General features: G+C 40.7%; 1 protein-coding gene across 3 annotated transcripts in view; it reads left to right on the top strand.

Annotated features, from left to right (window-relative positions):
• Positions 1-25744, top strand: part of MALRD1 (MAM and LDL receptor class A domain containing 1) — a 688615-nt gene that overhangs the window by 61734 nt on the left and 601137 nt on the right. For all 3 annotated transcript variants that reach the window (XM_058297890.1, XM_058297888.1, XM_058297889.1), the window contains exons 8-12: positions 3653-3819; positions 9197-9289; positions 11288-11495; positions 18182-18322; positions 25158-25255. In XM_058297890.1, the coding sequence (XP_058153873.1) occupies positions 3653-3819; positions 9197-9289; positions 11288-11495; positions 18182-18322; positions 25158-25255 (707 nt within the window). The remainder of the gene's footprint in view (positions 1-3652; positions 3820-9196; positions 9290-11287; positions 11496-18181; positions 18323-25157; positions 25256-25744) is intronic.

Here is a 25744-nt window from a genome sequence, read left to right as displayed (position 1 = left end):
ATGGTTTCTGATGAGAAATTGGCACTTAATCTTATTGGGTTTCCCTTATATGTCATGCATTGCTTTTCTCTTGCTGTTCTCAGAATTCTCTGTCTTTGGCATATGATACTCTGATTGATATGTGTTTCAGAGTTGGTCTATTTGGATTTATTCAGATGGGAGTATGTTGTGCTTCTTGGACATGGATATCTATGTCTGTCAATAGAGTTGGGAAATTTTTTACCATTATTTCTTCAAATATCCCTTCTGCCCCATTTCCCTTCTCTTCTCCTTCTGGAACACCCATGACACATATGCTTGCATGTCTCTTGCTGTCGTTTAGCTCCCAGAAACCTGGTTCAATTTTTTCCATTCTTTTCTTCATCTGTTCTTTTGTATGTTCACTTTCAGAGACCATTTCTTCAAGCTCATCCTTTCTTTTATCTCCTCAAATCTGCTATTATATGATTCCAATGTTTTTTTAAAATTTCATTTATTGCACCTTTCATTCCCACAAGATCTGCTATTTTTCTATGTATGCTTTCAAATCTGATTATTCAGTCTGTGCAGCCAAATGTACCTGGATAGGATGGTGCAGGGCCTGACAACCTCCTCCCTGCCAGAAGCGGGGCTGAAGCTTAGTACAGGGCTGCAGGCCAGTCTGAGTGACAGAAACCAGTTTCTTGCATCGCTGTGATTTTCAATCAGCCTGGCTTCCCCTCAGACTGGGGGCAGAGTCAAAATGGCGGCCACTGGCCTCTTTCTATATTAAACAGGTTCAGACATTTTCTGTTCTTAGGATTATACTTTAGTCAGCTGAATTTACTCATCAGTAGCTGAAATTGGTGGCTAACCGTCTCCTCCTCCCCTGTGTTTGGGAAGTGAAGCTTCCAATTCCAGCCACAGAATAGCTCCTGGGGTGGCCTGCACTGCCAAAGTAGGATGATCACCGGCCTCTGTGATGTGCCTGTATTTTCCAGGAGAGGCTGGCACAGGTCCCCCCAGCTTTCACCCTGCCAGAGGTGGTGCTGGGGCCTGGGCTAGCTAGAGCTGAATCTGATCCAGATGGAAAGAAGCCAGTCACCACCAGCACTGGGGTTTTCAGTCTGCCCTGCTTCCCCCATGCCAGGTGTGGAGTTAAGATGGCAGCTCCTGGCCTTTTTCTGACTTGGACAGGTTCAAACTTTAGCTGTTCTCAGGATTATACTGTAGCCCGCTGAATTTACTGCTCAGTAGCTGAAGTTGTTGCCCAGCTGTCTCTTCCTCCCCTGTTTTTATAAAGTGGAACTTCCAATTCCAGCTGTGGAGCAGCTCCCGAGGAGGCTTGTGCCTCCAGTGGAGGATGGGCGCCAGCCTCTGGGGCATGGATGCTCTACTTACAATTCTTCTCTGCAGATGGGCATCTCCTCCTTCCATTCCTTCAAAGAAGGGGCAGGATGTTCTTCTGGTCTTTTGGAGCCCCAAGCAGGTGCTTTAGATAGCTCTGGGTGACTAGTAACTGCTGACTCTAGGAGCACCTTACTCTGTGGCCATCATGGTAGTTGTCATAGTTTAACTGCAAAAAAAAAAATTCAAGGTCAATAAATGGCCCCCAAAATATTCATATGTTTTTGCCAGAATCTGTGAGTGTGGACTTGTTTGGAACAAAGGTCTTTGCAAATATAATTGACTGGAGGGTCTTGAGTTGAGGGGATCGTCTTGGATTGTCTGGGTGGGCTCTAAGTCCAATCACAAGTGTCCCTCTAAGAGAGAGGCAGAAGGAGCTTCCACGGAGAGGTGAGGAGGGGGCTGTGTCACCACAGAGGCACAAGGACGCCTGACAGACCCCGACGCTGCAAGGGCAGGGCAGGATTTCCCTGGAACCCCTGCCAACACTTTGATTTCAGGCTTTTGCCCTCCAGGCCTGCAAGAGAATGAATTTTGAGGTAATTTGTTAAAGCAGCCACAGGAAATTAATACTGTATCTTACTAAATTATCATTTTTGCCACTACATTTGATCATTTTCCTTCTTCACCATTGCTTCCTTTATTTCTGGCCCTCTCTTCTTCTTGGGGTTAACTTTTTTTTTGGTCTTTATTTTTTTTTTAATGGAGTTAACTTTTTTTTTTTTTAAAGATTTATTTATTTTATTTAATTCCCCCCCTCCTCCGGTTGTCTGTTCTCTGTGTCTGTTTGCTGCGTCTTGTTTCTTTGTCCACTTCTGTTGTCGTCAGCGGCATGGAAAGTGTGGGCGGCACCATTCCTGGGCAGGCTGCACTTTCTTTCGCGCTGGGCGGCTCTCCTTATGGGGCGCACTCCTTGCGCGTGGGGCTCCCCTACGCGGGGACACCCCTGCGTGGCGCGGCACTCCTTGCGCGCATCAGCACTGCGCATGGCCAGCTCCACACGGGTCAAGGAGGCGGACCTCCCATGTAGTAGGTGGGCGCCCTAACCACTGGGCCAAGTCCGTTTCCCTGGAGTTAACTTTTTAATTGTTCTTTTAGTTAGGGAAGATTTGTGCTGATGAACTCTCTTTTCGTACTTTACTAATATTTCTTCAAGCTTCTTAACATACTTTTAAAAAATCTTCACTAGACTTTACTAAAATTATCTTCAATTTTTAATGCCTTCATTTTGCAAATATAATTAATTTTTGCTGTCTTTCTAGCATATATTTAGCAAAGTGCATTTGATCTCTCCCTCTGTGTCCATTCTTTCCTGCTCTTTTGCTTACCCCTCTTAGATTAGTGATTTGTCCAAGGCCCACTTGGCTTCCCAAGATGCTATCTGGAGTACAGCAATGCTTGATTTGGGGTGCATGCTGCACGGGGAAGTTGGGACACTGCAGATGCAGAGGCAGTCTCTGAGCTGCTTCCTGAGGCAGCCTTACTTCGTGGATTTTCCAACTCATCTCCCCGCCCTAGCCTTTGGCTTCCTTGATAGCATTTGACTCTGTTCCTCTATCTTTTTCTCAGAGGTTCAAGCAGTCATCTTTGCTACAGCAGTGTGCTTCAGGTCCCACAGCCTGAGTTCTGTGGCTTCAGCCCCTCTCATTATTTGGCATTTCCCTCTCTCCCTCCCTCCCTCCCTTCCTCCCTCCCTCCCTTCCTTCATTCCTTTGTTTCTTCTTTCTTCCCTCCCTCCCTCTCTCCCTTCTTTCCTTCCTCTTTCTCATCTTTTGAGGGGTTTTATATAATGGTTAGGCTATCTCTGTTTTCTTTAATGCTTTAATAATTCATTTTTCTTTCAAATTGCATTCCTTGTAACTTTAAAGGTATCCCTATAAAAAAGATTTAAGAGTCCCAATTAGAAAGGAGAAAGAATTCTGGGAAGAAAGATGATCTCTTGATTAAAGAAATATTGCATTTGATATTGAAACTAAAATGATAAGAATTTGGTGGCATTAAGAATTTTATATCAGTAGATTTTTATAAGGGTATTGAATTTTCATATTGGAGGTATTATCAAACTGATTTCAAGGATTAGGAGCATATTTATATATATTCTAAAATCTTGAGGGAAAAGGAAAACTTATCATTTGTAGTTGAGGTAATCATTTCGAAATTCTAATCCTTTTAAGTAAAATATTTCCTTTCCAAGCATGGTCTTGAAAAATCTAGAAATGCAATAATTTTACTCAAACAGAGAACAGCTATTTTTTTCTAAATTGCTTCCTCTTTGTTTCTTTTTCAGGTTATTTTGTATGGCTAGGAGCTAAGCCTGCTTTTACCCATAACCATTTGGACAGCAGGGCTTATCTGAATAGCTCTGTGTGTCACTGCTGGGGCAAGACCTGCCATCTTCAATTCTATTACTCAATGGAAAACAGCGTTCTGAGAATAGGGCTGTATAGCAACAGGGTAAGAAGAAACTTGCATTTCTTTCAAATGCACTGAACAAATGGAATTTCTCTTCTGGGCAGCTTGTGCTCCTATCACATACACACACACTGTAGCTGAGTGTTCACTGTAGCTCTTCTTGAACGTGGCTCTATTTGGTATACTTTTAAAAGAACTGTTAAGGAGCCAGGTAAGGCGATATGATCATGTGGAAAATTTAATGAGATAATTTGTATAATATGATTTAATAAATTTTTAAACCCATGAAAGTGTATTAAAGAAGCTTAGTTCTGTTGGTGATGAGCAATCCGGGCTTCTGTGATGTTAGCCCTGCACTGAAGCTCGGATGTGACCTGTTTTATGTCTTTGATCTGTGTTCAATCATTAAGGTTAAAGATGTGATGGAAGTGCATTGCTTGCTCGGGTACCAGTAGACACAGTTTGAAAGAATGGCAAGTGTTGATGAATTCCGGACAAATGAGTCACTTGAATGAAAAAAAAGGGGGGGAGGGGCACAGGCGGTGGGTGGAGTGGAGGTCCTGGGGGTTGTGTTGGTGAATTAAACAAATCCAGGCCCTTTTCCCCTTATGTTTAATTGAAAGCAATCCTCTACAAATGGGGAAATGCGCCAGGGACTTTGAGAATTTCTATTGTGAAAATTCAGTTTCAGACAGGAGTACAGAAATCTTGGGGATAAATAGCACTCATTCTGGAAATGGGGGACATTTGGCCATAACTGCAGGAATCCTGGGGAGAAAGGAAGGCACCAGGACAGCTGCCCTCAAGTTTCCTTTAGTCTAGGATGCCTTGAGCCCCTGCAGTTGAGCTCTCCACATGGCGGGAGCCCCGTCCATTCTTTTGGCAAAAGTTTACTGACCATCTGTACTTACCAGGTGCCACAATTGCCTGCTCTGTTTTCTTCTGGAAGGTGAAGTGCCAACATAGTTCATGCTCAGATGTTAGAATGCTTGTTTCCAGGATATTCAAAACTCCAGGCGACCCTCCCTTTTCCTTCCAGGTTTTCTTACCACCCCCTCCCCTTTCCTTGTGGGCCATTTTCACCATCACCTATCTTCCATCATCTTCCACGTCCTCTTTCCCAGGAAATTCTCACAGGGCTAAGGCACAAGGGTCCTTAGATGGCCTCATAAATTCTTCTTTGTTACCTGGCCTGGACATGATTTCTAACATCCTGAGACTATGTTATATTTTTTGTGACATTGTTGCAGTGGCACTTCGCAGTCCTAAGGTTTTACCATCTATTTGATATATTTGATATATTACATATGGGAGGAGGGGAGAACAGTTCCCTGCCCTTTCTGAAGTACTTCAAACTTTCCAGGTCTGTGGGAGCAATTTTACCAAAAAATAGGTTAAATTTGGAAGGCTGTTGTATCATTTGTGCCTCAGTAATCCAATCTTTCTGTTACTGTTGCTGTGTATTGTGAGTCAAGCAGACTTCCATGTAATTTGCAGCCTTATGTAACTTCCAATTTCCTTCTTCAACAAAGGCATAGTGAAAAAAAAATCTAGAATTTTTTTTTTGGTTGAGTTTAAATTTCAGTTAACCACGCTTAAAAATTATATGTCTAGGACAGTGCTTTTCACAAACAGGTTATCACTTGAGCCGTTCATTAAATGTTGAAGGAGTTACAACACTAAGTTTTAGAAGGCATTTGTTTCACCTGTCTTCTAAAGGGGATTGGTTTAGTCTGCGCTGAACACCAGTGATGGTTTTTAAAGTTTCAGTATATGTGTAGAATGGAGGTAGGGATTACTGAAAATTAACAGTAGTATTTCTCTTGTGGTTTTGAGCTGGATAAGAAAAGACTAAAAATAATTAACTTCAGACATCACATCACATAAAAGAATGAAGGACCAAGTGTCCGTCTCTCACAGTAGGGGAAGAAACAGTGCGTTGTGGAGGCCTGGTGTCAGGAATTACCAGAATCTGACCGTGGACGGCTTAGAGAGCCTGCCCGACACTTGCGTTATCAGCCCCAGTATCCCACAGGCACCATGACTTTCCCATACTGCTTGCTATGCTCTATTTCCTTACCATGTTAGTCATTGAGGCAAAATCTGGTACACCTAAGTCAAAAGTTGATGTTTTATCATAAATTTAAAAAGAATTCCAAGCCTATCCTTTAAAAAATGAGCACTTGATGAAAATGGCCACTCACTTCTATCTTGAGCAAAATGCTGTTTTCCATGAATTAATGCAGATGCCGGCATGTCAACCAGGAATCCCTTGTGGAAATGCCAAGGGATTTGGCTTTGTTTCGAGAGGACAGCAGAACTTGAAAAGTAAGAACAGGGCAGGAGGCAAGTGGTGTGTGGTGGAAGGAGAGGGATGCAATGATTGTGTATTGAAGGCCAGGACTCAGGAATGTTCTTGAGAAGGAAAAATTTATTATGATCGGCCAGGCCCGGGTACTCCTGTGTGAAAAGCTGAGCCCCGAGCATGGGCTCTAGGCTATTTTTATATAAGAGACATACATGGTGGGGCCAGGAGAGGTTTAGCCATGTGTCTGAATACCAGCTAAGTCTGAATTCGTGTACTGCCCACATTCCAGGTAAGTGTGAATTAACATATCCCCCACATTGCATGTGGATGTAAGTTCAAGTACACATTCTGTCTGCATCCGCCCTGATTATCCAAAGCCTGTGGAGCCTATATCACTTAACTGGCTTTCTAGAAACTAGGCGCACTTGGATACAGGATTAGATAATTTTGAATTCATCACAGGCTGTATTAGTGACTAGAAGTTCGCTCTGCCCAGCCTAAGGGTGAGTCGGCTCTAGGTTGGCACCATCTCACTGTCCTTGGGGTCCAAGCTCTGGAATGATAATCTTAACCGAGACCCTGGAGAGTGTGAGTTCAGGGAGTGGGGGTCCCGCTCAAGGTACCTTTACGAATTTACTAAGCTCCTGCTGGCCAGGAGGATGGGCAGGGGCCCGGGCAGGAAGGAGCTGCCCTGGGAGGCGCTGGTCCCTGTAGATGCAGTTCCCAAGCAGCGGGCGGCTGCTGGAGGGCAGTCAGGTGGGAAGCTTCACCAGGGACCAGCTGTCCCAGGAGGCAGTCAGGCGCGGCAAAGTGTGCCCTTGACCTCAGCGCCCTTTACTTCTTTCCTGGGAGGGGGAGAGGCGCTGCTGTCCCCCGGAGCTGTGGGACAAACAGTTTTATTGAAAGAACATCATTGATCTTTGTCTGGAGGAGCGAAGGTTTTTTAAACATTTTTATTGGTTTATTTATTTTAAGATAGTAGAAAATTAGAGCATCACCTGAAAGGCTTTCCTGAGCCAGGAGTTTATTTTTATGCTGACACCTGTCGACAGTAAGCAGGTGAGAGTCTGAGAGCAGGGACAGAAATAAAGTAAGAGCTGATTTCCTTTAGTTGGGGTGCGTTCTTTTTCTGTTTCTTTGTTTGTATCACTAGACAGGAAAGCGTGGTGGAAAAATCTGGATCTCATTCACAATATACCATTCACTTAGTCTATAAAAGGTTATTTAAGTTTGGAAAGAACTCTGCTCACTGTTCAAAAAAAAATGTAAATGCCTTCCTCTTCAGGCAGAACAGAGGGGTCCATTAGTCACTGTGAGAAAAGCACAATTGCTTTAAATTACTCTCATAAAATGAAAGTGGGGGGAAGCAATGAAAGCACCTTGCCGAGCGCGCGATGAAAGCCTCTGTGGCAGGTCTGAGCTTCCTGATGCTTAGGAACTGGCGCTGGGTAGGGCCTCACGGGAAGGCGACGTGGCTGTGCGCCTCGCCCTTCCTTGCTCCGCTTGGTCCCAGCGTGGTCTGGAGGTCTCAGCTGACGAGGCGTGCACCCCTGGGCTTCTCCGCCTCGTGGATAGTGGCGCGGTCCTCACACTTCCATGGCGGTAGACCAACTTCTGAAATAGGTCGGACCTGGAAATTTGGAGTAGACATCAGAGGGCCAAAGACTAAGTTGGTCATTCATTTTTTTAAAAGAAAATCTTGGGGATGAATGAAATAGTTGAGGAGTTATGTTTATGAGTCTGAAAAAAATATGTCACAAGCCGTTTGACCCACAATGGATGTCGCAGTCTGTTGCTGCTTCCAGCCCCACGGTGGGGGATGGCGAGGCAGCCCAGCACGCGGCCCGAGACGTGTGTGCGCCTCTCTTCCCTCTCACCATGGGCATTCATGAAAAACCCATGACACATGTATGATGACCCGCATCCACCATTGCCATGGCGTGCAGGACAATTCCAGGGTCCCCAAAATGTCCCAGGTTACAGGGCATTATACGTTTTGTCAAAACCTATAAAATTATTTGGTGCAAAGTGTAAACCATAATGTAAACTATAGACCATGGTGAGAAGCAATGCTTCAATGTGCGTTCATCAATTGTAACAAATGTACGCCACAAAGGAAAGATGTTCATAGGGGAAAGTGGGAGAGGGGTAGGGTGTATATGGGAACCCCCTATATTTCTGATGTAACATTTATGTAAGCTAAAGTTTCTTTAAAAATAAATAAAAATAATGGTTTGGACATCAACAAGAAAAAAATAAAGCAATGCATCCGATAGGAAAATGTTATGAATAATTTGATCTATCCTTCACCAGGGAAATGCCAAATCTACTTAAATGTTTGAAAAAATGTAAAGAAAACTAGGATTATTTCAGAGCAGAAAAACATGACCATAAATCATAAAAACCCGTACCAACACCATAGCACAGAATTGAGTACATTATAGACTGTCACCAAGGGTCTTACTTCATGGTGTGTAATGACATTTTGCATACATTTTACAACCTGAGAAATGATCATTATACTATGCTTGACATAGCATGCTCTAGAAGATATTAAAAGGCTTTTGGGGAAATGACCGGAAGGGTCAAACTGTAAAATATAGAATTGGGAATCTAACTGTATTGTCTGGAACTTGGCTTGAGTCCTCCCGTAGGAAAAAATGTATCATAAATTGAGATTGTGCAGAAAAATGCTTCTGTTGACATTTTTAACCTTCACATTGAATGTTTGCCCATCCTTGCTTTCTTTTTTAGTATTGTGGCAATATGGTAAAATGTGGCAATGCCAGCAGAATCAACATTTAAATTGCTATTTGAAATTTTACTTTTGAAGTGCATTATTTTATTTCTTTTATGATTCCATGCATGCTTTTGTTCTTTCCTGATACCATCCATGAAAACTTAAACAGCTTTACTACATAGATATGCTTCATTTCCTTATTTTTCCTTTTTTAAATGGTAAATATAGTATCAGCTATACCATTGATACTTCAGGTTTCTTTTTAATGTCATACAGGCAGGGCAATCCCTTCCTAAAGTGTAAGTAAGGCAACACGTGGAAGTGACAGTAGAATATGGCTACTCAGTAATGTCTTTTTCTTTAAATCAAAGGAAGAAGAAATATTTTGGACCTACAACACATCAACTCACAGCAAATGGGAGAAAGCAGATGTGTTAATACCAGAAGGTCTGAAGACATTTAAGGTATAAAAGGGAAAACCAAGATTTCTTTAAATCATGTTTAATTTTTCGCTTTGCAATAGTGAATTACCAGCCATGGCTAAGCATTGAAATCAGGGACGGAGAGTTGCGTATTTAGGGAGAGCAATCAGACTGCTTTTCATTGTACCTGGGCCTTCTCAGGACAAATTTCGCCCCAGCAGGGGCCCAGGTATGACTGCTCTTGTTTAAAGCTTCTTCCTTCCCCCAGCCCACCCAGAGAAGCAAAGAGTTAACTAGCACAGAAAATCAGTAGAGGATAAGCAAATGTTTTGAATGCAGCGATTCACATCTTTGTAATATGGATAGCCCTGCCAGTTAATACACAGGACGCATCTGAAACTTTCCTAAGCTCAGGGAATGCTGTCTTTTACTTAAAATAATTAACTCCATATTTTGTGTTGTAAATGGAATATATAGTTCTGTCCATGGTGGAGGGTAAAATAATGAAGCTGATTTGTAGGTGTGGCTTCGGAAACCAATTTCATCCCTTTAAGGCAATGTCACATTCATGCCTTTTTCTGGATATCAAAAGGAAGAAGCCTCCAGCTACTGAGCTGTAGCCAAGCAGTTTTAGAATCCTATACAGCAGTGGCTAGAACTTCTGGACCACAGAGTTTTTATAGGAACCTTAGCCAAGTTGAGGTTTGTTATCACAGCCTACTGAGTTACTATTTTGACACTGTCTTACTTTTTAATTAGCCTTTCCAATAATGGCATACTTTTGAAAACTAAGTTTAAACACATCAAAATTTGAAACCCAAACTGATATCATTTCTACAGATCTGATCTCTTGCTGCTATGGAAATATACAATGGAGGCCCAATACCTGATAGTCATTATGTAGAAATTGTACAGCAGCATATAGTGTTTTTCTAATTAGGCATGGTTTAAATATAATATTATTTCTAGATGAATTTAAGTGTATTTTCAAACTGAAACTTGATCTTAAATAATTAACAAACCAACATAGTCCTCCAGTGTTTGAAAAGAAGGGAATCTATTCAGAAACTTCAAGCTGGAAGAGAAAGAAAGGAGTTTGTTTTGATTCCCAGCCTCTCATCTTGAGCATCTAGACAATGGGAGTCTGGTTCTGTAGATCTTTCTGAGATGATGGAAACGCTCTTTGTGCTATCCAGAATGGCAGCCACTGGCATGTGTGACTACTGGCACTTGAACCGTGACTAGTCTGGCTGAGGAACTGAATTTTAATGGTATTTTCATTAATTTAAATTGAACTAGCCCATGTGGCTTGTGACTGCCCTATTGGACAGCTGAGGATTAGTGACATTGTGTCAGCTCTTTATGATGTCCTTGGGCTTGAGGTTAACTAGCCTTCCCTCTTGGGAGACCCTTGGAGATGCTTCTGCTGGATATTATTATCTCCTGTTGACCAGAAGCGGATGGTGGTTTCACCACTCATACCTTTTACCTCCAGGAAAGCTAGCCACCTGATTGGAGAAAATGAGATTTATTTCCTTTAATTGGCATTTTTTGATTATTAGAGAAATTGTTCTTTATGTCTTAACAGAATGTTTTATGTGTTCCTTTGAAAATTTCTATTTTCCTATTGCGCCCTTTTCCGTTTGGTGGACTTTGCCCTGTGTGGTTAAAAATCAGGTGAAGTTCCCTGTTGTTCTTGTTTAAGTGAAGGCAACATGTATTCTCTTCCTTTGCAGTTGCAGGTGTGGCGCCTGGAGCAGCCAGGGGCCGGCGGGGTTCAGCGGGGCGGCTAAGCGGGCGCCTGGGGTTACGTTAAAGTCAGGCCCAGTCATCAGAGGCTTTGGTTGGCTCACGGACAAGGGTCAGGCTTTCGAAAAAAATTAAAAACAACCAACAAACCCTTGGCTTTGGTTGCCTTTGGTTTCTCTTTAATGAAATATCCAGCTTCTTCACTATGCATTTGAGCGCTGTTATCATAAGTATTTTTTCTTTTTAAAGAGATCAAGAGCTCACAAACGTTCCTGCTCTTCTCCCCTGAAGGTGGTCTTCGAGGGGGCGCTTCTGGGCGCTGGTGGATTCGTGGGCCTGGACGGCCTCTGGGTCTACGCCTGCGGGCAGCCCCGGCCTGGCTTGCGGCCCTCAGCGGGCGAGCTCCCCTGTGCCCCCGGCCCGGGCAAGGCCCGAGGAGGGCCCTGTGACGCCCGGCAGGAGAGCCCCGGCAGGAGCGACCCAGACCCGGCCGGCTGCGGTGAGCGGGGCGGCTGCAGGGCAGGGCTCGGGGGCTGTCCCAGCAAGGCCAAGGCTGCGCGGGCGAGGGCACGCGGCCTCAGGCTCGGCCTTTGGGCTCGGAAGCCCTGGCTGAGTTAAAGCTTCCGTGCTTGTTGCTGAGAGGCAGAGTCCTTCTCCATCCCGCGAGGCAGTCGTAGGGAAGAGCAGTGCGTGCGCGTGTAAGTGCGTGAGCACGTGAACATGTGTGTAAGTGCACGAGCACACGACCACGCACACACACGTGTGACCATGTGAACATGCATGTGCACATGAGTGTAAGCGCACGGACATGTGTGCGTGTGAGTTTGTGCATGTGGGTGAAAGTATGTGTGCATGTGGTGAGTGTATGTGTGGGTTTGTGCATGTGTGTGAACACGTGTGAGTTTGCATGCATGCGAGCATGTGTGAGTGTATGTGAGATTGTGCATGTGTGTACGAGTACATGCGTGTGCATTGTGTATGTGTGTGAGTGCATGTGCATACAAGTACATGTGTGAGTTTGTGTGAATGTGTGCATAGGAGTGTGTGTGAGTTTGCTCATACATGTGAATGCATGTGTGAAAGCGTGTGAGAGTGGGTGTGTTTTGGCTAAAGGGGGAATGGGTGGGAGAGGGACCCGGCCTCCTTGGGGGCACGAGGTTTCTGTGCCAGCCTCAGCAGATGTAGGAGTCTCTCCTTTCCTGCCAGTTACGTGGGAGCTGGGGCTCCCGAGCAGGCCGCTGTGCCGTCGCGAATGTTCAATCACCGCAGCTCCTGCTGACATTCTCCGTGGGTAATAAAAGGCCCAGAACTCTCTGTACAGGAATTTTATAAAGAGTTTTTGATGAGTAAGAGATCCCATTACTTTGATAAGAGTGGTAAGAGATCCCTTGTTATATTTAAAAGAGTGTAATTTAATTTATCCGCATATGATGGTCCCTGTGTGAGTTAACTTAGCAACGAAGATACTTATATCTCTCTAAATATGAATTCCAACACAAAGAAGCCAATTCTTACATCACCAATAGGTGTTTTTGTTGTATTATGAAAATTTTGACATTTATTTTGCCACAGTGTTTTACTTTAGTGAGGTATCTTGTTGAGCAAGAGAAAAATATTGCCATGAGATGCCACCTTTTTAATGACAAGCTCTTTGTATAATATGCTTCTGTTGATGGGAGAGTCAGGATTTCAGTAAGAGTGGTGGAGAGTGATGCAGGAAGGGGGGGAAGCAGGAAGCAATCCTGCTGGGCCAGTGGGGAAATGGCAGTTCCACTCGTTTCTCAACTCCTGGTCTGAATAGAGTGATCCACCAACCAGTAGAATCTCTATGGGCTTTTGGGTGGTTCTTGCCTTATATTCAAAGAACCAGCCTGAGGACAATATATTTTCTCTAATGAGATTCTTTTCTACTTTTATTTAAATTTCTTACAATTTGGACCATTTCTTGGGAGGGAAATTCATCTTTCTAACAGTTTGTATTATTCTCAATTCCAGTAACTGGAAGAAAATATTCTTTCTTTTCAATTGTACATTTTGTTGCTTAGCTTCTTTTCTCCCTTTTCTCCTGTGGTGAAGGGGCCTTTATGCTCCTTTTAATTGGTTTTCTTAATCAAATTCGCAGCTGGAGTATTGGGAGATATTTTACCCCTGGATTTTGGACATTTTCCCCATTTCTCTTCCTTCATTTAAGTTTCTTTGATTATATACTGGGTGTTTTTTCCCAGCAGAGAATCTCTTGATACCAATCTGCTGCTTCCTTTATGTGAATGCAGGAACAGATATCCGTGGTTACCAACAAATAGGGCTATTATTTAGTTATCTCAAGTTTTCTGCATAACATAGCCTCATTTCTCCTGGAAAAAACCAAACCAAACACCTGACATGTTTGCTTGATTGATTCCAACTTGATAAATGGAATGTGACATAAATACATAGTGACCAAAACCAGGCTGCGTACAGAACATGTAGGCATGTATTTCGACCCTTAAATGAGTCGTCTCAGTATTTGTACAGTTATTATCGTTCTTTCTGAGGAATATACTTATAGAGCAATCAAATAATTAGAAGTGCTATAAACTTAACACTTTACACTATTTAATGTACTTATATGTACACACGTATATGTATGTTCTTACAAAATAAGACAGATTTCCCTTTGAAAGTTAAAACCACTTTGAAATAATTTATACATACTTTTAAATTCATATTTTATAAATAGACAAGTTTTTTTCCCCCTATAAATAACATTTCCAAGTCCCTTAACTCTAAGTAGATCCCTTCATATCCTCTTTCTCGCCCACTTCAGAATTAACCTGCAGGAGGCTAGAGCTCTTACCTGGAGAGCAGGAGGCTCACGTACTGTGTTCTAGAGACTTACTCTATGTCCTGTCCCGAAGAGTGCCAAATGCTCTTCCCAAAAGGCGCTCCTTCACTGCCAAACTGCTCTCCCTCTTAGGTGCTCTGGGCAAATGTGGTCAGCCGGGCCCAGGCCTTTTCAGAAGCACCTGACTGCAGAGGGTCAGCGGCGTGGCTGGAACCCTGCTGTTGGCGTGGCCCCTGGGCGCAGAAGCTCGACATCGCCAGGGGACTTGTTGGGCCTGAGACCCTCGGGCATGGCCCAGACCCCGGAATGAGATCTGCACTTTAACCCTGTCCTGGTGAGCTCTCTGCACGGTCAGGTGAAGAACCACCGCGCTGGAGAGACTTCAGAAATGGAGAGCGCTTGAGGGCGGAAGCACAGGGCACATAACACACTGACGGGGAGCTCAAGGCAGACCAGTTAGAGCCTTTCAGGACAGAAACCAAACTTCCCAAGGCTTCCCTGGTCCCTAAGGGCTTTGTTTTAAGGCTGAAAAATAGACATTTTGACGTTTATCACAGGACGCTGTTATCAAAGAAGGGGCATTTAAGAATAAAATACTTCTGTAATCTATTTTTAAAACATCCCTATCAAAATGACAAAAAATATACCATGTGCTGAAGAAGGTATACATAGGATGGTTGAAAATTTAGATATAAAATATATCTTAATTTTCAATCATGACATAGGAAATGACACACACACATACATACATGTATTCTAGCATGCTCCACAGAATATCCTGTGCCATGTTAACAGATATTCTGCAATATGCAAGACTGCCCCACACAAAAAATAATGGAAAGATTGACAATTCTGTGGTCAAATCAAACTAGTTTAGGAAATTCTGTTGAAAAATAGTGAACTATTTCCTTTTTTATAGGATTTTTTAGACCATTTAAAATCCTACTATGAAGTGCAAATCTTCAGAGGGGATATAGTTATAATGCTCAAGTGAAAGAAGTTAAAACCAAAGATTCTATGTAATGCATTTAATTTTTACTGTGATAAGGTCTGTAGATAACTTTTAAATTTTGAAACAAATTTCATTAAATACTAAAACACTTTCTTAAGAGCAAGGGGAATATATACATGTTTAGTATAGCAAAAATTCTTGCGATTTCTCAATAAACATCAACAAAATGTTTAATATGTGCTCATTAAATAAACCATTCCTCATTCGCCTCTCATACATACTTTTTTCTTCTATCGTAAAGAACTGATTCATTTTTGAACAGGGAGATTCATAAATATTTTAATTTTCATGATCCAGAAGAATTTTCCTCAGCTGCCACAATGAAATTCTTTTTCTTCTGCCAGTGTACTGTGGTGGTTAAATATGCAAGAGAAAGCTTTGTCATAATCTATGAATATTACTCTGATGAACTTGCAGTGCAATTTCTCTAAAATCATGAACAGTGTCATATGTCATATTCTGATTAGGGATAGTGAAGTATATATAGAGTGCTATAATCTCAGAAAGTTAAAATCAGGACAACAAAATAATAAAAATCCCTGTTTATATTGAATGCATTTTATTAATGACATGAATACATGATTTTTCAGATTTATAAACATTTAACATACAAAGGATTATAGGCATTTGTTAGTTGCCAAAATACATTTGACTCTCCTGATTTTGTTCAAATATTTATAACTTTGCTCTAAACTTTTTGAATTATGTAGGGGAAGTATTCATGGAAGACACTCAATTTAGGTGGCTGGAATTTGACTTATAATTTATAGTGTAGTAATGTTCTAAATATTTAGCTTTAAAAATCCTTTTATGTCTATTGAAACAAATGTCATTGGTAAAAATGACTTAGCAATTCACTAAGCTTTTTACAGAAGCAATTGTACCATCTTGCTTTCACATGTATTTGTGGTGATGGATTTTAAAAATAAATTTTCATTTGTCAAAGGAGTGTATTTAGTGCAATGATTGACATTTTAAATGATAAAGCACCCAGGTAATGAAAAAAATAGTTTAAACTTTCATCCTACCTATAAACCTCAACATTTATACAACCACATATCACCTTGTTTTGAAATATTCTTTAAGCTTTTGCACGTTAGTGACGCGCACATGGTTGTGAACGTCTGTTTAAGGCTTTGGTGATGCAGGAGCCACAATGAGCCATTTTCACACTCATTGGTCTTTTGCCATTTCACACCGTTACCTTGTGGGGAATTAGGGTGGTTGCATCAGTGGCCAACTGCAACGAAGAAAATTGCTATTTGCATGGACTGGCTTTCTTTGGGTAGCGATACATAATTCATTGCTCAACAGGGAAACTTGAGAAGGAAGAGGAGAGCAATTAATTATTATGCTCAGATTGGCATCAACTGGAGGATCCTGGACAAACCCAGATGTGTGATTACTCTATCCATGGAAGAGTTCCTATTCCAAGGAAGTGTGTCACCTTGGGGAGAGGTGGAAGGGCTCTTGGCCAAGAGCACAATCAGGATTTTGGACTTTAAATCACATTTCAGAGATCAAGTATTTATTTAGAACTTCGTACATTTCTACAGTCCGCCAACTGATTTAGAAGAGCTATGGGGTGGAGCAGTAGATGGCAAAGCTCACAGATAACCAAGGAGCGAGCCTACGGGGTTTTCTGAAAGCCAGTGACGCAGTTCCTGCGGGTTCCAGGTGTGCAGGCATGTGTCAGAGTCAGGAGAGTCTTCTTGGTGGGTGCGCTCCTTGCCTTGACCTATAATCAGGAGCAGCAGCTCTCCAGCAAGGTAGATTTGTCACCTGGGTGCACACTTAGTAATGTACAAGGCTTTGCTGAATATTGGAATAGAGCCAACTCACCCCATTGTGTGTGTGTGTGTGTGTTTTCTGATAAACTGCTCAGGGGAACCAAAAATGTAAGGAAGGAAAATCAAAATATTTTATTTGGGTTTTTAATCTTGTATTCATTATATTATTCTCTAAGCAAACATAGCTTTGAGGTCTAAAGGTTTAATTTACACATACAGAGGACTTGTGTACAGTGCCCGTTAGCGGTGTAGGAGTTGGCATGCTACTGATGAGCATTCTGGTCATGAGATGGGCCATCGTTGCTTATGAGATTAGAAGAACCTCTAATTTTTAAGATACAGAGAGCTAATTCAATATACCCATAATATGGGGTCACATTATTTAAATTTAGAATTGCAAATAGTGTAGGAGCCAGAATATCATGATGAGTTTTCTTAATTGTGAGACAGAGCCCCTGGCTTAGAGAGCCTCCTGAGTGTAAGCTTTGGCAGCAGGCAGTTCCAGTTTCTAAATCCAGATATTCCATTTCCTAAAGGTTACAGTTTTCTCTTTTACACAACAGGGATTGTGCTCACCTGCAGTCATGTATGCAAACCCCTGGCACATCCTCAGAGCTCAGAGGATACATGTTTGCTGTGACATGTATGTTGCAGCATGTATGTTGGAGCTTGTCCAAACTCTGGGTATTTTCTGACCAAGAATTACTTTGATTACCCTCCCTGAACTGATATAAAAATGTCTCTGCATTGGTGGGAATATTTGGAAATAAAATTAATTATATTAATTTATCCTCAATACTAGTCTCAATACCTCAAAACTAGTCTCTAAGATTGGCTAATTCTTACTTTAGGAAGGAGCACACTTAGGCCCATAAAAACTAATTTCTCAAAAGCACAAAAGTGATCAGAATTTCTGGTTCATTGCCCAGTTCTCTGAAGCCTCCTGGTTTTCTCACTATTTGGGTCACAAAGTGGGGAAAGGAGTTTATGAAGCTTACCTGAAACCCTAACTTTCTCTAAAACTGTTTCTTTCACGATCAATGTAGGAACTGAAGTGTCTGTCACCTTTTCAGTTATGTATTAAGAGACTAGTGTCTAAGAAAAAAGCAAAGCTCAGAACAGCTAATTTAGTTGCCAGTCCAAAATGGCTAGGCATTTTCTTTAGAGAAACTGCTAAAATAGCCTGATGGAAAGAAGACTGGGGGGCTGTCCTCCAGCTCTTCAGGGGCCCAGCATCAGAGGTAAAAGCCCCAGCACGTGGATGTCTTTGACTCCCGCCCCTGCAGGGTCTAGAGCTTCCCCTGTGAGTCTGGGGACTCGGCCAGATGGGGTGGGGTGCTGCAGGCCTGCGGGTGGATGGAGAACAAGGAGGCTGATGGCTCACACAGCACACGGAAACTTGGGTGACGCTGGAAAAAGCCAGCCTCTACTGACCATCGCAGAACGCCCCGACTGCAGGGAATGGCTACTGCCCAGTTTAGTGGCCCCTGTGGAGTCAGCCATTCCGGGTGCTGGCTCCTCGTTTCTCCTCGCCTCTCACTCTGCCGTGTCGTCAGCAGCCCCTGCCCTGTGGGACTTCGAGGCTGGGTTCCACGGCTGGAAGCCCTTGTTGCCTGAAGAGCCACGCTGGGAGTTGGCAGAAGGAATGGCCGAAGAGGAGCTCCTGCCCGAAGCCAACCTCACGGCGCCAGCCAGCTGCGGTAGGGTCTTCTTTCCTTTTGTTTTATTTTTGTTTAATTTTCTTTTCTTTCCTTCAAGATGCTGAATGATAACATTGTGCATTTCCATTGTTATCTTTAGACCATATAAATGAGACTCAGCCTGAACCCTGCCTGACCAACCTAATAATTTGTAGTTTCCTGAAAGTATCATTATCTTAACAACCAATATTTTTGTTGTTGTGTTTTTTAAAGGTTATGCTGAGGTCATAAAAAGGCATGGGGAGTCTTCTGATATTTCTCTCTAGTGACTAAGAATTACATACAGCAGGCTGGCCTTTTCAGAGCAATCCGCTTTTTGCAAAAGAGGAAGAAAAATAGTCTCACCTTCTTTCTGGAAATTGAGACAGACATTTAGCATTGTCTATAAACCCACACTTTCTTGAATACAACCTGATCACTTTTTAGACTTCCTCGTAACAAATAACCTTACTTCTTCCTCATCTTTTAAAACCACCATTACAATGTTTACATACCCTCTTAAACTAGAACAACCCTACCTACACATAGCATTCCAATGAGGGTTCGTGGAACTCCAAGAAAGACTGAAGGATTTTGTTACAACTTTCTCTTTTCCTTTGTTTGCATTTTTGTGCAGCCCAAAGCCATTGCCTGCGCACATCATTGCCATATTAACTGCGATAGTATAGCTATATGGGTACATCCTCTTTCAAACTCACGTATCGCCTTTGAGCAGTGTCCCCTTCATTTCTCCTTTGAGACCACCAAGGAAGTAAGCCAAAAAGAATAGCTCTGGCATTGTTTTTAATTACAGTCGTGAGAAACCGGGTTTGGAGGGGTTGGGATTTGGGAGAGAGGACGAACTTCGTCAATCTGTTGGCCAGAATGAGAAACCCAACACGTTATTTAACAGTAAATTCTTAATTCTTGTTTTTGTGCCAATGAGCCTTCTATTTTCTTTAAGATTTTAGAGTGGGTAAAGTTTAAAATGGAAAGGATAGGTATATTAGTCAGCTAAAGGGGTGCTGATGCAAAATACCAGAAATTGGTTGTTTTTTGTAAAGGGTATTTATTTGGGGTAGGAGCTTACAGATATCAGGCCAAAGAGCATAAGTTACTTCTCTCACCAAAGTCTATTTTCCTGTGTTAGAGCAAGGGTTCAGGCTTCCTGTGTTCCTCTCTTCCCAGGGCTCCAGCTTAAAGCTTCAGCATCAAACTCCAACATCAAAAAACCCAAAATCAAAAACCCTTCCTACTCTGTCCTTTGCCTTGTCTTTTACTGTGCGTCCCCACCCACCAAGGGGCGGGGACTCAATGCTCTATGGGCACAAGAGGTTTACCTGATTAATATAATCTAATATGCCCAGAGGAAAAGATCAGTTTACAAACATAATCCAATATTTCTTTTTGGCATTCATCAATAATATCAAACTGCTACAATAGGATTAATAATTTGAATTATGTATTAATAGTACTGATTCTTTTCTTTTCCTGTATTCTGACCAGGGTCCACACTAGTGCACTAGAACTTGGTGCAGAGTGGCGGAAGCTGCGGCCCTGCATTCGAGGTGTTCTGGGTCTAGTAGGGGAAGCAGATAAGCAAGGGCTTGTCATAAGAGGTGATGGATGTCATGTGGGGGTAGAGTAATTCAAGGGCTCAGAGACACCTTCCTGAAGGGGTGACTCCAGAGGGCACTGGGGGGAGAGACAGGGAGTCGGCAGGCTGGAGGGCTGGGTCCAGGGAGGTGGCTGGGCACATACCCTAATTAGAGGACACAGCCTGGACTTTCTGGTAGGAGGGTTGAGAGTCATGGCATGGGGGAAACATGAAACAGGAGAGGAAGAGTGGGGCAGGGAGGGTACTGAGGAATCTGAAATGTATCTGGGGGTTGATGTTGACATGTTTATGGCCAACCAGGTCCATTTGCAAAGGCCACTCTAGCTGTGTTGAGTGGATGGAGAGGTGGAGGACAGGGCTCCAGAGAGCACAGCTGTGCTGAAGTGATGTGAGTGGGAGACAGGAGCTGGCCAAGATGCCCACGGATGGCTGATCGCGTCATACATCATGGTGGCACATTAACTCGGTATTTCACCGAACAATTATCTTTTCAAATGTTCATTGGCCATTGGAGTTTGCTCCTCTTGAATTGTATATTCATATGTTTTGCTCATCCTTCTGTTTCGTAATTTGTTTTATATATCACAAATATTTACTTTTTCATCTTTATCTCTAGTATTTTTTTCTGAAGCTATATTTTATCTATTGGGTGTTATCAGATAGTTTGCGATATAAAAGTTTTAAAAGATTTATATAGTCAAATAAGTTTCCATTTGTCTTTAGTAAACTTGGGAATTTCTTGGCTTGATTGAGATATTTTCTCTGATTCCTAAATTGTACAAGTAGACCATTAAATTTTTTGGCAAGATTTTTTATTGTTGATAATAAGGCAATGTATTTGGGCCTATTCCGTGATCTGATCCATTGGTCAGTCTGTCCAGTTTGGTTAGTTTCCCATGATGCCTTAATTTAAGATAGCTTTATATAATAGGTGTAGATGTCTGATTGGTAAATTTTCCAGCTTTTTTTTTTCTTATAGAGGTTCTGTGCCATTCTTGATCCTGTATATTTCCATCTTAATTTTAGAATCAACTTTTTTCAATTTCCAAGATAAAAATATCATGCTGGATTTTGATTGCACTACATTGAATCTGTAGGTAATTTGGGCAGAATTAATATATTATGTTGAGTGTTCCAACTTACGACTATGCTATATTTCTGAATTTATTTAGGTCTCTCTTAATTTTTCTAAATAATATTTCACAGTTTTTAGTTTAGGGGTTCTGAAAATATTTTGCTAATGTTTCCCTAGTTTTTTAATATTTTTGATACTATTGTGTTATTTTTAAAAACTTTTATTTTTGCTTTGTTTGTTGCTGGTATATAGAAATATGATTTTTAAAATATTGACTTTGTATCCAATGGCCTCGCCAATTTTGTTTATTATGGCTGCTTATATTCCTTTGTAAAAATCTCTAAGTATCCATTTTGTCTGCAAGTACGACAAGTTTATTACTTCTTTCTAATTCTTAAGTCTTCTGTTTTGTTCTCACATTTTATTGTACTGGCTAGGACCTTCAGAAAAATGTTGTATATAAGTGGTAATAGCTGCCATCTTGTCTTGTTATTAATTCAGAGGAAAATCTGTAATAAATTCAGCATAAAAAGGCCTATTTCCTAGAAGGTTTTATCCTTATCATTTATGAACCTTCTTTTTTATTCATAATTTCTAAAAGATTTTTAGTGAATGTATGCTAGAATTTGAAAATGCTTTTTTAGTATCTTTGTGCTGATCATATGATCAGCATGTTATCCTCTTTTTTATTCATGACATGACCTGATTTTCCAAATATTAGACCAACCTTGCATTCCTGAAATAAAGCTCATTTGGTTGGATTTACTTATTTTATTTATTATTTACCTGTTTATTCTATGTGGTAATTATCTTGATTATGACGTTGCATCTATATTCATTGTAAAGACTGCCCTCTAATGTAAGGTTTAACTTTTAGTCATTCCACTGAAAGAGGTGCCTGCTGGGCTAAAAATAAAACCGAGGCAGGTGTGGACACTGTAACCTCAGGGTGGCCTCCCTTCAAATCCTTTCTTTTCACTACAGATGTGTGTGGGTGTGCAAGGGTTTATAAGAAACAATTTGGATAACCAGGACCAAACTCCTCCATATGCCATAATTCCAGATTTAACTCAATACATTCTGTAGAGAAGAATCGTAAGAAGGTAAATCCAAAGAAATTTTCCTACAAGTCCTTGAATCTGGGGTCCGAGTTCAGACTCTCTCTTTACCTTTTATCTGCACATGTAAATTTTAAGACAATGATTTTCATTTTCCAACTATTTGGTTCAAATTCTCTTAGAAACCCCTTTAGCTTCTGTTTTTGTTAGTCAAAGGGCTGTCAATGCAAAGTACCAGAAATGGGTTGGTTTTAAAAAGGAGATTTAGTTAGGGTAAAAGCTTACAGTGCAAGGCCACGAAAAGTCCAACACAAGGCACCAAAAGACTTGCTTTCTCACTGCAATCAGCTGCCACGAGGCGAAACAAGATGGCCACCGAGCTCCACCAAGGTCTCTCTGCTGTAGGCAAACCTGGCAAGGGCTCGTCTCTTACTGGGCCTCCCCTCTCGGTTTTGGCAGCTCTGCTTTCTTCTTGAATTCACCTGTAAGCTCTCAGGCATATGGCTCATTTCTTCCTGGGTCTCAGCTCTTTGAGCCCTCAGGGGGTCTGTCCTTGCTGCTCATATGTGGGTGAGACTGGAGTCCTCTCTCTCATCATCACAAAATCAAATATGTGGTTTCCTTTATCTGTGCCTGTATCTCCATTTATATCAGACCCTGCCAAAGCGTGGATACCCAAGCTGGCTCACACCTCATTGACTTGGTCCAATCAAAAGTCCTAAAGCAATCTTATCAATTAATCTAATCAAAGGAGCCTCAACCGAATTTAATGCAATCAAAGGATATCAGGTATCACCCACAGGAATAGATTAGTTTTAAAACATAATCTTTCTCTTTTTGGGATTCATAAAATTATCCCAAACTGCCACAGGTTCTAAATCAATTTTTACTAACTCAATATACTCATAATATTGTCTTTCAATATAGGAAGATGGCCTTTCTTTCCATTTAGCCAGATGGTTTATAGCCTTTTAGAAGGTTTTATAACTTTCTTTATAAAGGACCTTCCCCTTCCTCGTTAAATTTATTCCTGTGTATTATATATTACATTTGTTATTGTATTTTTCACCATTTCTATTTCTCAAATCTTATTGCAAAAGTAAATTAAAATAATTTTAAAATATTTGTTTCCTTTTACATTACCATTTCTCTTATTAATACTAAATATTTTAAAATAAAATCCATTGTGGATTCTATTTTTACAATTATATCATCAACAAAACATGGGAACTTTTCCTCTACTTTCTTTTTTGTTAACTAGCTATTCTATTTCTTAGACTTCCACATTCACTGGACCACTAAAATGACATCAATTAAGAATGCTGGCAGACATCCTTATGTAGTTTCTTATTTTAATTAAAATAGCTTTGATTTTGGCTATGTAGGGTGGCTTTTTTTGAGGGTTTGGTCATTATTCTCTACTTAGTTTGCTTCAATCATTTTATTAAGAATTGTTATCAGGAATGCCTGCCATGTTTCAAAGTTGTTTTAATATTTATTGGTATTATTCTACGACTTCACCCATTAATTTGTTGATCAAATTGATAATGTTGATATAGCCTTTAAATTAAGACAAACCTTCATTCTTGGCAAATCCTGCTTGGTTACAGCATAGTATTTTTTTGATAAGTATTTCAAATTTATTTGAAAATATTTTAATTAGAAATTTTGTGTCTATGATCACAAGTAAGTTTGCTCTGTAGTTTTATTTTTCTAATTTTCTTTAGTTTTTAATTAAATTAAAGATATTCTGGCATCATAAAATGAATCAGACAGGTTTCTGTATTTTTCTAAGACCTAAGATACTTGGAATAATATTGAGAATATCTGTTTTTAAAATAAAGTGCAGCTGCGGGGCCATACATTTCCTGTAGATCTTTTTTTTTAAATCACCTTACTGGTTACTTTTATGGTAATCAATGTATTCAAGTCTTTTGCTTCTTTTAGATTTTGGGGATTTGATATTTATATATTTCATACTTCACGAACTGCTTGTTTGGACTTGGGGATTAAGGTCTTTGAATATTTGTCAATTTTTAGAATTTTGAATAGTCTTTTAAAATATTCAGTTGGGTTTTATTTGAACCTGATGACTTTTAAGTTGGAATCATTTCTGAAATTATCTTTTCTTACTTTCTTCTTTTATAGGGGTAGCTCAGAGAATTTAACAGGCTTGCATCTTTTGGTTTGTCGTGTGGCTAAAAATTCTTTATCCTTTCCAGTTGACTTTGAGATTTAAAGCCCATGTAAAACGCCTCTTGGTTTTTGTTTTTCCCGCTCAGAGATGCTGCAGCTGACTCACAACCTTGGATGGCTGGTTAGAAATGTGGTGATAGCTATGGATTAATACATCGTAATTAGGAAATCCTTTGCTTTCTGTGCAGTCAGCATTGACCTGTGTCTAGGAAAATCACCTTCTGAATGCGGTGGTGCTTTTCAGTTGAAAGAGTTGGGTTTCCAGGCTGCTCATCACTCTGTGATTATCAAAGGGCAGGATCAGACCTTGGCATTGTTTGCCACAGGCTTCCTGTGAGTTTTCAATCCTCAATGAAGTATTCCTGACAGCAGCCGAGAGACGCTATCCTCTGTACCTTTGCCATGAGCACCTCCGATGGAGTTAAGATATAAAAGGAGTATTTTTGTTAATGTTGAGATTGGATCTTTAATTAAGCTCTGCACCCCACTAGCTCAGGCAACAATGCCAGATGTGTAAGTACCCTTCAATACTTTGTAAAGTGGCTTAAAAATGAAACTCTCCTGGAAATTTTATAGGGGCCTGTTGAATATCTTACGTTGTAAATTTAGAAACTTCTTTCATTTTTTATTTTAAACTTTTTATGACATGTGTTAATCCAAGAAGAATATTTGTTTTGGTGATTTAGATGAAGTGCTTATTTTTAATCATTGGATTTTATTTTAGATATTTAAAGTTATCTACATGAAAATGTTTTCTGTTATCTGCAAAGCTTAACGGTAAATAAAGATGTAACTTTCTTTTTCTGATTGGCAGTTGAATGCTTGCAAGGATAAGGTGCTAATGCAAAGAATTATTAAGTGTACAACAGTAAAGCTTGTATTCATTTGACTTCACTTTTCTTTTTTCAGGATCATTTATTTATTTTAGGGCACATCAGCCCCCTGCGGTGGCCAAGCTTGGAAGTCCCATACTTACAAAATTGCTCACTGCCTCTACCTCATGTCAGGTAACCAATGAGACTGAATTCTTACTAGTTATTCTGTGGTTGTAAGCCTTTGGCTTAGATTCTTGTGCTGCTAAATGCCTGCCATGTTTTACTACCATTTCCTTAATGAATTGAGAAATGTATAGGAGATATTTCAATACAAAATGACATGTCCTTCCAAAAGACCATTTGTAATATATAACATGCACCATTTTTTTTGGAGTCTGTTGAAAAGTCTTTCCATCATTTTTGTATTCTTTCACATAATTCTTTCAATAATTTAACACCATTGATATGTGATGCCAAAATTGCTTATCATTTCTGCCAACAATATTAATTGAGTGAAAAAAATCAGTTAAATAAGTGCTTGCTGAAAGAAAGATAGAAGATGAATAATGATAAATATATACAGAAAAAGTTATTACATTCTCTGGAATTTAATTTTTCAATTAATTTTTCAATTATGGTGCCAGATGAACACAGAATAAACTAGAAGATATGTGGTTCATT

The sequence above is a fragment of the Dasypus novemcinctus genome, chromosome 5 (genome assembly GCF_030445035.2).
Source record: "Dasypus novemcinctus isolate mDasNov1 chromosome 5, mDasNov1.1.hap2, whole genome shotgun sequence".
Lineage (NCBI taxonomy): Eukaryota > Metazoa > Chordata > Mammalia > Cingulata > Dasypodidae > Dasypus > Dasypus novemcinctus.
Note: the sequence above shows the minus strand (reverse complement) of the source record. Positions and strands in the feature narration are given on the sequence as shown.